Consider the following 15,833-nt stretch of genomic DNA (forward strand, 5'->3'; position numbering starts at 1 on the left):
GACTGCGGACACAGTACAGGAGATGACCAGAGACTGCGGACAGTACAGGGATGACCAGAGACTGCGGACAGTACAGGGATGACCAGAGACTGCGGACACAGTACAGGGATGACCAGAGACTGCAGACACAGTACAGGGATGACCAGAGACTGCAGACACAGTACAGGGATGACCAGAGACTGCAGACACAGTACAGGGATGACCAAAGACTGCAGACACAGTACAGGGATGACCAGAGACTGCGGACACAGTACAGGAGATGACCAGAGACTGCGGACAGTACAGGGATGACCAGAGACTGCGGACACAGTACAGGAGATGACCAGAGACTGCGGACACAGTACAGGAGATGACCAGAGACTGCGGACAGTACAGGGATGACCAGAGACTGCGGACAGTACAGGGATGACCAAAGACTGCGGACACAGTACAGGAGATGACCAGAGACTGCGGACACAGTACAGGGATGACCAGAGACTGCGGACAGTACAGGGATGACCAGAGACTGCGGACAGTACAGGAGATGACCAGAGACTGCGGACAGTACAGGAGATGACCAGAGACTGCGGACACAGTACAGGAGATGACCAGAGACTGCGGACACAGTACAGGAGATGACCAGAGACTGCGAACAGTACAGAAGATGACCAGAGACTTCAGACAGTACAGGAGATGACCAGAGACTGCGGACAGTACAGGGATGACCAGAGACTGCGGACACAGTACAGGGATGACCAGAGACTGCGGACAGTACAGGGATGACCAGAGACTGCGGACACAGTACAGGAGATGACCAGAGACTGCGGACACAGTACAGGGATGACCAGTGACTGCGGACAGTACAGGGATGACCAGAGACTGCGGAAAGTACAGGAGATGACCAGAGACTGCGGACAGTACAGGGATGACCAGAGACTGCGGAGGGAGGGGGAGCGGGTACCTGAATTTGACAGGTACCCGATCTTACTTCCGCAGAGTTTTTTTTATCTTACCTGTTCCTTTATCCAGCCGCGCGCTGTCTTCCCAGCTTCTGTAGTGTGGGCGCTCGTCGGACTGCCGGATGCCCAGTGCGCATGCGCGAGAAGCGCTGCGCTTTGTGATTGGTCCGGCGGCTTCTGGGATCTGTCATGTGTCCCAGGTACCGCCTTACCATTCACAAAGAGCACTGCTTCTTGTGCATGCGCACTTGGGACCCGGCTGTCACGCACACTACAGCCGGGAAGACAGCGCGCCGCTGGATTCTCCTGGCGTGCCCACAGATAAGGCTCGGCGTGCCGGCTGTGGCACGCGTGCCACGGGTTCGCCATCACTGCTCTAGAGCCTCCTCAAGACCTGGACCGAAACGGTTATCACCAGTAAAAGGTAAGGCCCCAGCCCAGGTATTTAACCATAGTTCCCTTCTAGTTGAATTCACAAGGGCAGAGTTTCTCGCAGTTAGCTTAGCTGATTCGGCTGAGGCATCCGTGAGGAAACCTACCGCTTTAAACAGCAAAAGAAAGGATTTTAGCATTTGCTGCCTGGAGGTCCTTGCCGAGAGATGCAATTGTAGCTGGGAAAACCAGCATTCCAAATTTCTGGTGACAGAGGTGGACAATTATAGCATATACAAACTATGGTATATATCTTTGAAAATTGATCAACCCTGATGTACTGGCTGCCTATCTCATTTCTTTAGGCTCTAAAATGCCTGGACAATACAAATGCCCTCCCCCCCAGACAACCATTTTTGTAAAGTAGAAAGTCTGAGGTATTTAGTAAGAGGCATGGCGTGTTTTTTTTAAAGTTGTAATTTGTTGTTAAACTTTTTTTGAAAATGAAGAAATTAAATAAATTTTTTCACAATTTTTTTTTACATACTGTCACCAGTGCAGTACAGAGTCATCATACGACTGGTGTGGCGGTGATTAGGGATACTGGGAACAATTCACAAAGCAGTATTGCACAGAGTTTTGTTTTTTTGTTTAAATGTTGGCATTCACTAAAAAATGCAACAAAAATACTGCATGAGTTAGTCATGCGGTATTTTAGAAGTGAAAACATGCAGTAATGTAAGGAGTTGACAGCACTTAAAAATTAAGAGAAAAAACGGCGTGGGGTCCCTCCATCCATACCAAGCTCTTATCCGACTATGCAGCCCGGCAGATCAGGAAAGGGGGAGGGGACAAGCGAGCGCCCCCCCCCCCCCAAACCATACCAGGCCACATGCCCTCAACATGGGGCAGGGGGGGGGCTCTATTGATGGGGACAAGGGTCTCTACCCCACAACCCTGGCCAGTGGTTCTGGGGGTCTGCAAGCAGGGGGCTTATCGAAATCTGGAAGCCTCCTTTAACAAGGGGGCCCCCAGATCTTGCCCTCCACATGTGAATGAGTATGGGGTACATAGTACCCCATACTCATTTACCAAGAAAAAGGTGTAGTGTAAAAAAACAAGGCAGTTTTTGACAGGTCCTTTATTAAAAAAAACAAAAATGTAAAAAATGTCCTCCGGTGTAGATCCATCGTCAATCACGATGTCCACTGCTACCGCTGTCCCGAAAACAGAAAAGAAAAAAAAAATTCTCTGCTCTCGACGAAGGCTCCCACCATCTTATAGTTCTCAATAACTAAAGGCTGGGGCCATCGGGTCACCCGTCCCCTTGTGACGTCATCGACCAAGGCATGCTGGGTCAATAATAGAGCACACCGCCTCAAAGCACCCCCCCCCCATGTTGACAGCATGTGGCCTGGTTTGGAGGGGAGGGGCGTTTGCTTGACTTCCCACTCTCCTGACCTACCAGGCTGCATGCTTGGATAAGGGTTTGGTATAGTTTTGAGGGACGGAACCCCATGCAATTTTTTTTTGTGTGCTGGTTCCCCTCAAAATCCATACCATAATGATACACTGTACTACTCTGGGTAGGTAATTAAGGATTTATTTATTTATTACACTGTTATTGCTTATACAGTGATGATTAAATAGTTTTAGTTGTGAAGAATGTGTTTCCTATTGCTTGCTTCCTTATGATTGTAATCTGTGCTAATTACATGGTACAGATAGCCAGGTACCATGTGATTTCTGTGGACCAACCATAAATCACAACAGCAGATAGGTTCCAAACATCTAATGAGATTTACTCACATTTTTTCTGTGGATTTAAAATGTCTCAGCTATTTCTGTCTCAATGATATGGAGTCTGTCTGGGGAGTACATAAGTCTGAGTAAAACGTTTGCACAATACTGTAAATGGAAACCATTTACTAACTTTCATCCCCAGAGAAAATTTTGAACCCCACTCACCCTACAGTTATCTCTACCCCATTTCACCTTGCTGCACTCTCCCCTAAATTTGCTTGGCATACTTAACCAAGCCATGTCAAAAATTACTGTCTCCTAGTTTGACCATTCAAAACTACTAAAAAATGTACTTTATGCTGTAGATCAGGGGTCTCCAAACTGTGTCCCTTTGCTAGCCTTTATCCGGCCCTTGGGGCACTATTCTTCCAAATGATATGAGTTACTAATCCTCCCACTGACACCAGCAATGAGGCACTAATTCCTCCTAATGATACCAATAATGGGACACTATTCCTTCTAGTGATACCAATGATGGGGCCCTCTTCCTCCCACTGATACCAATGATATCTACTCCTGCTCCTACTGAACACCAACCCTTAGGCCATGTTTAATCCAACTGATACTGGGCCTGGGACATTTTCTACCCCCACTGACTCCAATCTGGCTCCCCTAAATGCTGAAGGACAGTAAACTGGCCCTTTACTTGAAAAGTTTGGAGACCCCTGCTGTAGATCACTGTTCTTTATGGTATTTTATAAAATACAGTACTTAGAAGCATGAGTATTAATATACAACTGAAGGTACGGAAATGTCTGGAGTGGAAGAGTTCAAAAAGAATTTTATAGCCTTTAAGTCTTTTTTTTTTTTTTTTTTTTTAAAAAGGAGTGTTTTATTAAAGTCAAACTTACATTGCAGCATAAATACAGAGATTGACATAGTACAATGCCAAAAATAATCATCTGAGAAAAAATAAACAAGACTGTCCACCCATGTGGTACGGTGAATGGACAAACAAATAATAGGAATAGGGCATAGTTAGCCCTACACAATCATAATAGAGGGAAAAGGTACAGCAAACCATCCATGAATTTCCAAATGTATGCTACATTTGGAGGGGTATAGCAATGGATAAGAGAGCAAAAGAGTAGGCACTGCAAGGTCCTGGGGAAAGAAAGAGGTGGGGGGGGGGGGGGGAGAGAGGAAAGGGATGGAGATAGATTGTAAAACTCCAAAGGAGCAGGGCCCTCCTAACCCTCTTGTATTGAACTGTATTGTTGCTGTATTGTCTCCCTTTATATTGTAAAGCACTGAGCAAACTGTTGTCGCTATATAAATCCTGTATAATAATAATAATACTAATAGGGAGTTAGGAAAGAGGGAGGAGCATAAAGGAAAAAGGCAGAAGTAGTACAGCAATTATGCAGTCCACCCAGTGTTCACCATGCGCACCTACCAGAAGAAAAACCTGTAAGAAAAGGAGGGGGAGGGGATCACTGATCAGATGTCCATGGAGCCCACACCTTATCATACTTCCATAGACAACCCCAGTTAATATAAGTGAGTTTATACATCGGCACAGCTGCACCCACTAGAGCTTCCCAGGACGACAAGTCTGGATGAGCTGAGGAGGACCATTTTAACAGTATCTCTTTTTTAGCATAAAATAAAAAAGTAAGAAACCAGAAGTTTGGCATGATGTGGTCGCTGGTCATCGCCTTTGCGTAATCTTACTTGGTAGTTTAGTAAGATGAGATGTGGGAGCACGTTTTGACTTGCCTGCAACTGTAATACAACATTATGTATAACAATAATCCTGAGCCGTAAATCAAAACATTAGCCAATATTAACTGTACATTAAAAAGTGAGGTTTTAACAGAATTCAGAAGAAATTAGATACTTTATAAGAATGATTTTGCTAGAGCTTCAGATTGCCAAAAAATAAAAGAAGCTTGATGAAAATGATAAGGACAGACAAGCTGCCAAAGCATATAAAACAATGGCACGCACTTGCAGCATGCTGCATATATGAACAAACGCCTAGGCTTCAGTCTTCATAAAATCAATACAGAGACAAAACAGACAAAAGCAAAACAGCACCATTACTGAGTACACAGCAATTCAAGGTTGGCTCACCATAAACAGAGTTTAAACTCCTGTGCAATTATTGTTACTTTGTAAAAAGTATCTTTCATATTGATACATATTGATTATTATCCTATGTAAACATTATTACTATAGCAATTACAGTATATACTTTAATGTGCTTTAGATAACGAGCCAAACAATACAGGATAAGATACATTATAAAGGCTGTATTTTCTTGAGTGTTTCTGAGTAGGATATATGAAACCTGGACCACTAAGCAGAAGAAAGACAAGATCTGATGTCATCTTCCAACTTTTTCCTAAGTCCAGAACAGACTTAAAAAAGAAAAAAAAAATTAAAACTATGTCACCTTCAATATACACTGACCCAAGTGGATCTGGGGACAAAGTGCTAAAGTTATTGTAAACCCAATTGCTAAAAATCCAATATGAGCTTGCACATGTTGATGCTTTCCAAAAGTTGGTCTCATTTGCAAGTACTTTCTGCCAAGGAGTGGCAACTGGTTCCAAAATGTGGTTTTGCAATTTCACTCTAGTGATGACTGCAAGGAGCTTAAAGTGATATTAACGGCAATTTTGTTTTTCTCTAAAAAAATAACAAAGGTCATGCTCACCTGCTCTGTGCAGTGGTTTTGCACAAAGAAGTCCTGATCCTCCTCTTCCCGGCTTCCCTCGTTGGCGCTCCTGGCCCCTCCCTCCTGACAAGTGCCCCCTGAGCAAGCAGCTTGCTAAGGAGGTGCCCACGCAGGCTCACTCCTGAGCCACTGCTCTGCATGTCCATTCACACACACAGCCACGGCTTGGCCCAGCCCTCTCTCTGTCCTCACTGGCTGTGGTTTACAGCAGCAGGAGCCAATGGCTCCCACTGCTGTCTCAGCCCAGCCATTGAGGAGGGAGAGTCCCCGGAGAGCTGATGCTCTCGTACACATCGTTGGATAAGGATGGGGCTAAGGTAAGTATTAGGCGGGCTGTTGCACACAGGTTTTTTTACCTTCATGAACAGAATGCCTGAAGGAAAAAAAAACCCTCAGCCTTTAGAACCACTTTAAGATGAATACCCACTGCTATTAGCACCCTATAATAAACAAGAGGGAAAACCTGGCCAGTTCTTGATTTCACAGTCTGATGGCCTGAAGTCCTGCCATTCAGGGAATTGTCATTGAAAGCCAATGCATTTTGTGGTTATGACACAATCTCAGAATTTGCCATGGTCATTAAGGTGGAAATAATCGTTGGATCTTTGTGCTGCACTATGCAATGTAGGCAGATTCTAGTTGATGAAAGAGACTAGCAGAGTGCTTTACATAGCTTCCCGAAAATATCACAGCACACTGCCTTAATACTCTTGTCAAAAGTACCCTAAGCCCTGATGCAAACAGTGGGGCTTGCTCTTGGGAAAAATTATGCAAATATTAAAATGTCTTCATGGGTGCATGCCTGGCTGAAGTACTGGGAGTTTGTAAGCAGGCAGAATTTGCTTTCAGACTGTCCTAGGTAACGTTCATCTGTGATGCTGTGCAACCATTACTGAAAAAATTGAAATGCAATAAATAAAATGGTGGACCAGGGACATTCAGGCTGGGAAGGAAAGAGCTAAAGGACACTGAGCATCCCGCAGCCAAATGAGGTAGGCTCTGTTTGACTTGCTGCAGCAAGTGATGCAAATTGTGGGAAGCACACAGTATGCAGTGAAATCAGAGTAAGCATTTCACCACAGGAGAGAAGCCTGTACAACTGTGCAGGACTGACAGTAAGGCTGGTTCCAGTTCAACGTTAACATAAATGTTCACTAGCAAATACAAGAAAGGAACACAACCCAGTCCAATAGGTCTGATATAAAATGCAATGAATCAGAACACAGGGAAAATGCTGACAGCTGGATTAATTAGATGCCTTGGTAAATCAACATGAGAATATAGGGTCCAATATTCAAATACAACAAAAGAGCATACAAAAGGTTGCATTATTAATGTTATGGCTCTAGCCAGACATATGCAAATGAAAAGGATATGCATTTTTACACAGAGAGTCAGGTTTTACATCCTATCTGTTGAAAGTTAATAGGACACTTTAACAATGTTATTCTTATGTAAATATGTGGTATTGACTGAATAATAAAGACCCAAAGCATGTGCAATCTACGTCACTAATGGGAAAGATTCATTTTTTTTTTAAAGTGGTTCTAAAGCCTCAAGGTTTTTTTACCTTAATGCATTTTGGTAAAAAACCTTCTGTGTAACAGAATGCCCCCTGACCTCCCTTATGCTTACCAGAGCCCCATCGATATTGAGTGCTGCACATGAGAGCTGCAGCTCTCCTGGCTTTGTCCCTCCTCACTGGGAAGATCAATAACATCGGGAGCCATTGACTCCCACTCCTGTCAACCAACTCCAGTGACAAGGGAGCAGGGGGTGGGGCCAAGTCCCGCTATCTGTGTCAACAGACGAAGCAGCGGGACTCGGGAGTGAGCCTGTACAACTGCCCCCATGAAAATCAGCTTCCTATTGAGGGCACCAGCAAGAGAGGAGGAGCGCCGTTGTGGCCCCCAGAAGATGGGGATTGGATACACTCTGTGCAATTCTATTGAACAGAGCAGGTAAATATATGTTTTGTTTTTTTTACATTTTCCTTTACAACCACTTTAAAGGAGAAGTACAGATAAAGCTCTTTTGGCTGTACTTCTCTTGTGAATCACAGGAGTACAGTTCGTTGTGCACTTGTGACCAGTTTTCAGCTGACAGCGGACTGAAGCTGACATCACTCAGCTGGTCCAGGCTGGGGAAAGATCCCAACTCTAAAGTCGGGATCCACCCCAGAGTCTGGAGCAGCACCTGGCTCAGCCTGTTAGTGATGTGCTGAGAGCCTGAGTTCCCATAATCTAGTGCAGGGGGAGGCGACCTCAGTGCTCCAGCTGTTGTTGAACTACTATGAGGCATTGTAAGACTGACATTCACCTGGCAAAACGCTAAAAAGCTATGAACAGACAATGAGGTACAGGCCTTACAAAGCTGGGATACAGAGTCCTGGTGCCAGAAGGCCCACAAAACTCCCATTGATCTGATGGAATGTGCGTGTTAAGAGTGCAGGAGATCTGTCCTTAAGAGTGTAAGTTCTGATGATCAAAGTTCTTATTCATCAAGCAATGGTAAACTCTGAAGCAGGGTGTCCTTTGCAAAGTCCTGAGAAGAGGACAAATAGGGAATCGGTCTTCCCGATTGAAGCAGTTGCTTTGAGATAAACTCTAAAGGCTTTGACTACATCCAGGAAATGCAGAGAAATTTGCTTTGGAGTAAAGCATAATGATAGTAAGACTATGGGGTTGATTTACTATAGGCAAATATACGGTGCACTTTGCAAAGTACAGTTGCACTCTGCAAGTGCAGTTGCTCCAGAGTTGAGTAAATAAGCAGACGTTCTGTTGACTTCCATCACCCAATAATATGCAAGCAAAAATGCTGTTTTTTAATTTTCCTTGCATGTGATTGGGCAATCTTTGCAAAGTGAAGTGGTACCTCATTTACTAAGCTCTGGAGCAACTGCACTTGCAGAGTGCAACTGCACTTTGCAAACTGCACAGTCTATTTGCCTTTAGTAAATCAATCGCTATATCTTTACTGAAGTGGAAGATTGATACCACCTTATAAGGAAAGGATGGTCTTGGGCGTATGGCTACCTTATACTTGTGAAGAATGAAGAACAGCTCCTTACAAGAGAGAGAGCTGCAAAATTCAGACACAACTGCAAGATGTGACAATGACCAAAAAGGCCACTTTGCCAGAGAGGTCATCTAAGGGGATATCCCTGATGGGTTCAAAGGGTGGTTTCTGCATGCAGAGAGAACAAAGCTGAGATCACAAGGGAGCACGGGGTGCTGTCATGGGGGCCTGATGAGAGATATATAATGAATGTTATAAAAAGGAAAAGGGAAGCCAGGGGCTATTGAAACAGAATGGCTAAGGCTGGGACCTGTCCTTTCAGAGTACTTAGGTCCAAGTTCTGGTCAAGAGATTGAGGTACCTGTGTTATCACCGGGCAGTGACTGATTTCCATGGCAGATCTTTCTGAAAGTGGCTTTTCTTGCTTTTAGCAAAGTAGTAATGACAGACTCAGAAATCCCACTGTCTCTTAAAACCTGGGTTTTAACAGCCATGCTGTTAAGGCTGGAGAAGCAGAATGGAATAGGGGGCTCTGAGACAACAAGTCTGGCCTGTTGGGAAGAGACCAGGGGTTGTCTCCTAAAAGTCTGAGTATGTTTTTGTACCAGGTCCTTCTGGGACAGTTTGGTGCAATTGGACAAAGGTCTCCAAACTGCGGCCCGGGGGCTGGATGAAGAACAGTAAAGTGGCCCTTTGTTTAGAAAGTTTGGAGACCCCTGTTCTAGCACATCCACACAGAAAAACTGAGCAGAAGGCAACTGCTGTAAATGCAACTTGACAATAGCAGCAAGAGTTGGCTGTAGGGTTGGGCCTTCAGAATAAGCCTTTAAGAGCACCTCAAAATTTCCATCTGCAGAATCTTTGTAAGAAGGAACATCTTCAATAGGTACAGTTATTTCAATAGGTACAGATGTTTGATTAGGACAGAAGCAACAGGATCAACTACGGGAACAGAATACTTTTTTTATTAACAGTTTTTTCACTGGATAGCATTTAGCAAACTTTTTTGAAAATCCTTTCTTGAGCAATTCAATCATCATAGATTGCACATTCTATTTGTTCATGAAAGGAGAAATCCTTTAAAGATTTTGCAGGTCTCTTTGTACCCAAAAGTGCATGGAAAGACATGGGAGAATCAATCTGAACAACGCCAAAGCTTTTTCAGATGGCAGCAGTAAGCTTTTCCACGTTAGCAAGTATGTTGTGTGAAGGTCACTCTCCAATTTCATAGCAGTCTAAGGGAGAAATATCTTCTGCAGCTTCCTCCAATACTGCCTCCATGTCCCTCTTCTGTGTCTGCCTCATCTATGGCAGGCATATGGGGATCTGACTCAGGTAAAGAGTTGGAAATTGTGGAAGAGGCCTGGCGTTTTTGAGCCCTGGGCAGAGATGGCTGTATTAAAGCCATTGTCTGAGGAATTGTAACAAAGATGCAGAGAATTCTGTTTTTGTCTGGTAGGCTGCTTGCTGCATGCCTGATATAGAGCAAGAACCAGATGCACAGACCGGTGCTTGAATCAGTTTCTGCTCTAATGCATGGAACACAATCGCCACTCTAAGATTAAGTGCTGTAAAGAGCAAATGTTCACCTGAAGTTTTGCCATGATTCCTTTTTACCTGGTCTCTGCCATAGCTACAGGTGAGGGTATTCCACTGTGAGTTACTCACAGAGTGGAATGTGAAATATAGGATAAATGTGTCCAGAAAAAAAAACACAACAACCTGGTATAGACCAATTCGGAAACACATCCTTGTGGCGAAAGGGCACCAGAAAGCATGAGTACCTAAGGGTGCTAGGCAGAAGGGACAGTAAAGTGTGTGACCTATGGTGTGCTGTCACACCCGGTCATCCACCTGAACCATCTGAACTAAATTTTGAGTGTTCAAGCTTCGCTCATCAAGCTAGGCATACTCCAAAATGGGTCTTCAGGAACTGGGTTCACTAGGGATGGACCATGGCTCTGGACATGTATGGCACCCTACAGCAGACTACACGCATTGCACTGCTGTGCTGAGATGAGCACCTGTGCATGGTCAACTGCTGAGGTCTGTGTAGGACTCCTAAGATTTTACCAAGGTTGTGCAGATCCGGATGCCATGATTCTATCTGTGGCATTGGAGGACAATAAGGTGTTGATTTAAGAATTTGAAGATAAAAGAATAAAGGAAAATTATCAACTAAATTCAACAATTCAGCTAAGAGTGATTTCTCCCAAAAGGAGAACAGAGTCCATCACTTTAGAGCACCAGCAAAAAAAAAAAACTAGTATAGGGTAGGGTTATAGGGGAGGTGCACAGTAGGCATATCCATGTAACCTTGCCAGTGTCTAATCACCTAAAGGTACAAGCCTATAACCCAGGGTCTATGAATACTTTGCCTGTGTCCTGTACTGTACAATTTGGATAATAACTTTCTTAATCTTAGCTTTTAAAGAAGAACAGTGGCCAAAAAAAGGCAGACAGAGTGTAAAGAACGAATCACCAGTATTGCCTGTGGTCTTCTTGCAGCTGATATTACCCATATCACTGAATTGCTCTCATTCTGTGCTATGTCTCTGTATAGAGGCAGTTTTTTTTGGTAAAGGCGAGGCTTTCCTTCCTCATATAAGAACCTCCAGCAAGCAGAACAGTGAGCAGTACAGCAGTGACATCTCCAAATTTCACGAAACTAGCTGTCAGAGGCAGCAGTTCCACAGACCTCACGCTGTAGACATATACAGATATCTCTGTACTTTGCCCCATTCAGCTTTTTCTCAACCCTGACCAGACTCAAAGTCCCTTCTGCTGAAAAACATGATGCTGCCACCTCCATGCTTCACTGTTGGGATGTAACTGGGCAGGCAATGAACGGTGTCCTCCACACATAACATTTAGAACTGACGTCAAAACAGTCCGATCTTAGTTTCATCAGACCAGATAATTTTGTTTCCCACAGTCAGAGTCCTCCACGTGCTTTTTTGCCAACTCCAATTGAGGTTCTATGTGTTTGTTTTGCCATGAGCGGAGGCTTCCGTCTAGCCACTTTGCCATAAAGCCCAGATCGGTCGAGGGATGAAGTGATCGTTGTCCTTCTGGAACTTCCTACCATCTCCACACAGGATCTCTGGAGCTCAGTCTGAGTGACCATGAGCTTCTTGGTCACCTCTCTTACTGAGGCCCTTCTCCCCCAACTGCAGTTTGGCCAGGCGACCAGCTCTTGGAAGAGTCCTGGTTGTGTCAAACTTCTTCCATTTGAAAATTATGAAGGCCACTGTGCTCTTGGAAACCTTCAGTGCAGCAGACATTTTTTTGTAGCCTCCCCTAGATCTGTGCCTTGCAATAATCCTGTCTTTAAGTTCTTCAGGCAGTTCATTTGATTTCATGGCTTTACTATGATACAGTATGCATTGTCAGTTCTGAGGCCTTTTATAGAGAGGTGTGTGCCTTTTCAAATCATGTCCAATCAATTTAATTTACTATAGGTGGTTAAGGTGTAGAAACATCTCAGCAACAATCCAAAGACATCTGAGCTAAATTTTAAGTTTTGTTGCAAAAGGTCTGAATACCTATGCCAATATCAAATTTCTATTTTACCTTTTCATACATTTCCAAATATTTCTAAAATTCTGTTTTCATTTTGTCATTATGGGGTACTGAGTGTTGATTAATGGAAAAAAAAATGAATGTAAAAAACTCTGTATCAGGCTGCGACATATCAAAATTGAAAAAATTGAATTGGGTCCGATTACTTTAGAATAGAGGAGAGCTGTAAAGGTGAACAGTTGACAACAGGTGCATTTTTTAAATTGTTACAACATAACGTTGGTAAATACATACCTAGCTGTAACACATAGAACAATCATTTAACTGTTAGGAAAGGAAAACAATGATTCAACATATAGCATTTTGTATTAAAAATGTACTTAAACATCCAATCTTTAGCATAGCTGACTACATTCACCTTGTCTCCTATCCAAAAGCCTATTTTATAATCAGCAGACATTTTTACAGCTTATTATCAATACTTTATTCATGGGGGGGACTCGCCACTCTTGGCAAACAAGTAGGAGATACAGCTTGCTTAGAATAAATTAGATAGGAGAGACCTTGTGGATCTGCACAAGAGCAAAGTGATAAATCATTTTCATTTCACTAATACAAAGTTTCAATTAAGTGTAATCAAAAGCACTGAACGTTCATCAAAAAAGGAGATCATTCACTTTCCAGATAAGGTTAATTCAGTTTTATTCCAGCAGGGCTCATATGGAAATCAAACGTCATGGTTCAAGACCCGCTAAGCCTTGTTTGTGTGCTGGGATGTCCTATCTCACTGAACAAACAAGTCATCAAATATACTTATCGCCGCCTTTCGGCTCTATATCATTCTCTGACTACCACTCTGTTACGTGCTTAGCAGGCTGCACTGTGTTTAGACTATTAATGACCAACGGCTGTTCCTGTCCAAACCAGCAGAGGAGAAAAGAAATATATCCTATAAATCAGGCTCTTTGACATCTAGAGCTTTTAGGAATGGAATAAAGTATGCATCATTTAAGAACTGTAATGCATGATATGAAGATTTGTGGATGCTAGCATGCTCTGTCATACGATTGGAGTGAAGCTTTTCAAAAGACAGCTTGTAGGACAGATTAAAACATTATTCTAACTGAAAAGAGAACACACATTCTACTTTAAGATGAGGTCAACTGAAACAAAAAGAAAATGTATATTTTGTCCCATAATTCTGTTATTACGTGTGCAATTTAAATTCTACAATTTAAAATTTTCAAAAAGTTCAGCTTTTGTAAGTCTTGACGTGAACGAGTGCCTTGCCCATTCAAGCAAAGTCATGCTCAGGTAAACGGAAAGAGCAAAGAGAACAAGCCCTGTGTAAACTCCAAGATTCTGGTCACAGCATCCCCTTTCCCCCAATTTACTGGGCTCTCAGTTACTAAGCAATGCATTGTTGGACAAAAGGGAGAGTGTCGTCTATTCCCCCAGATCCGGAAATATTTCACATGAATTTTAACAATCACATAAATGTTCATTCTGAGTTGGAGTTCCACCAATCTTGATGTCAATAAGCTGAATGCACAAAGCTAAAACACCAGTATACAGAGGGGTCTATTTATCAATGTGTTCACACAAAATTCAAACAACTTTCTTTCAGGTTTCATACATTTGCACTTAAATAAATGTAGAACAATCTGTGAATATTGAGTGGAAGTTGTGTAAATATTTGTGTGAAAACTTTCTAAATATAATTTATTTCTACAAACGTTCTTCCAAGCTGAGTCCAATGCACCATACCCACCAGTGGCACATCCAAATGCAACAGGGCATTCAGGCAAAAAATGAAAAGGCACTCCAAACACTTCATTGCAGCTCTTTAGCTACATAGGGTAATGGTTTCTACTCCTTAAACATGGAGAGAAACCATGTGCAAAATACAGGTAATTCGTATTTCTCTAGGGAAAAAAATTAACTAAAATGTTAAATGTACATCAAGGAAAATCTCCTACACTCCACTGTTCTTCTGTGGCACTGACACGGTGGGGGGTTACGAAAACTGGTGCACTCAGAATCTGGTGTAGCTGTGCATGGTAGCCAATGAGCTTAACTTCAGCTTGTTCAATTAAGCTTTGACAATAAAACCTGGAAGCTGACTGGTTTCTGTGCAGAGTTGCACCAGATTTTGCACTCTTCAACTTTAATAAATAACCACTATGTGGGAGAAATTATTTAAACGTGTAAGAACAGGCAGTGAGAACTTAAGTAAAATAAATGTAGCCATACCTCTGGAAAATGTTCAAGGAGAGAAGATGGTAATATGTCTTGAGGCTCTGAATGAACTGGGGGTCCAGTCCAATTGCTCTGGACGAATAAATGAAGGCAACTAACAGCCAACAGGAACACCAACAGCTGTCTGTGAAAGAAATGATTAGCAGTTAAGCAGCAATAATGTGATATAAATCAAAGCAAGTCTTATATTGTGTGCACAATTATTAGACCAATTGTATTTTTGAGGATTAATTTCATTATTGAACAACTACAGTGCTCTCGGTCAATCCAATGTTAATAAAACTCAAACCTGAATATTTAGGAAAGTAAAAGTGAAGTTTTGGCTTTCTTCGGAGAATATCTATGTGTGCTGAATTATTGAGCAACTATTAGTGTGCAGAATTATTATACAACTAAATGAAAAATGAACACTTTCCCATCTTGCTTGTTTATTTTCATCTGTTAAAGTGAGAATAAAAAACAACGAAAAATTTACAAATAAACATTTCTGGCATTTAAAAAAAAAAAAAATCAGTGACCAATATAGCCGTTCTTTTCAATAACAGTTATAAGCCTTCCATTCATGGAGTCTGTCAGTTTCTTAATCTGTTGATGAGCAACTTTTTGTGTAGCAGCAACCACAGCCTCCCAGACAGAGGTGTACTGTTTTCCTTCACAGTAAATCCCCGTTTAAGACAGGCCCACAAGTTCTCAATAGGGTATAGGTCAGGTGAGGAAGAGGGCCATGTCATTATTCTTTCACCTTTAAGGCCTTTACTGGCTAGCGACGCAGTGGAGTACTTTGATGCATGTGATGGAGCATTGTCCTGCATAAATATCATGGCCTTCTTGAAAGATGCAGACTTTTTTCTGTACCGCTGCTTGAAGAAAGTGTCTTCTAAACACTGGCAGTAGGTTTTAGAGTTGATTTTGAGTCCATCTTCAACCTGAAAAGGTCCAACTAGCTCATCTTTAATAATACCAGCCCTTACTAGTACCCCACCTCCACCTTGCTGGCATCTGAGTCGAACTCTGTGCCTGTTACTGATCCAGCCACTGCCCATCCATCTGTTTGTCAAGAGTCACTCTCATCTCATCAGTCCATAAAAAGTTTGGAAAATCTGTCTTCAGATATTTCTTTGCCCAGTCTTGAAGTTTCAACTTATGTGTCTTGTTCAGTGGTGGTCGGATTTCAGCCTTCCTTACCTTGGCCTTGTCTCTGAGCACTGACCACCTTGTACTTCTGGGCACACTAT

General features: G+C 42.7%; 1 protein-coding gene across 2 annotated transcripts in view; it reads right to left on the reverse strand.

Annotated features, from left to right (window-relative positions):
* Positions 1-15,833, reverse strand: part of TTC27 (tetratricopeptide repeat domain 27) — a 551,099-nt gene that overhangs the window by 494,552 nt on the left and 40,714 nt on the right. For both annotated transcript variants that reach the window (XM_089690186.1, XM_089690185.1), the window contains exon 4: positions 14,593-14,722. In XM_089690186.1, coding sequence (XP_089546312.1) covers positions 14,593-14,722 — 130 coding nt within the window. The remainder of the gene's footprint in view (positions 1-14,592; positions 14,723-15,833) is intronic.

This window comes from Staurois parvus, unplaced genomic scaffold (assembly GCF_062004578.1).
Source record: "Staurois parvus isolate SC_StPar_1 unplaced genomic scaffold, SC_StPar_1.0 ptg000520l, whole genome shotgun sequence".
NCBI classification, from domain to species: Eukaryota; Metazoa; Chordata; class Amphibia; order Anura; family Ranidae; genus Staurois; species Staurois parvus.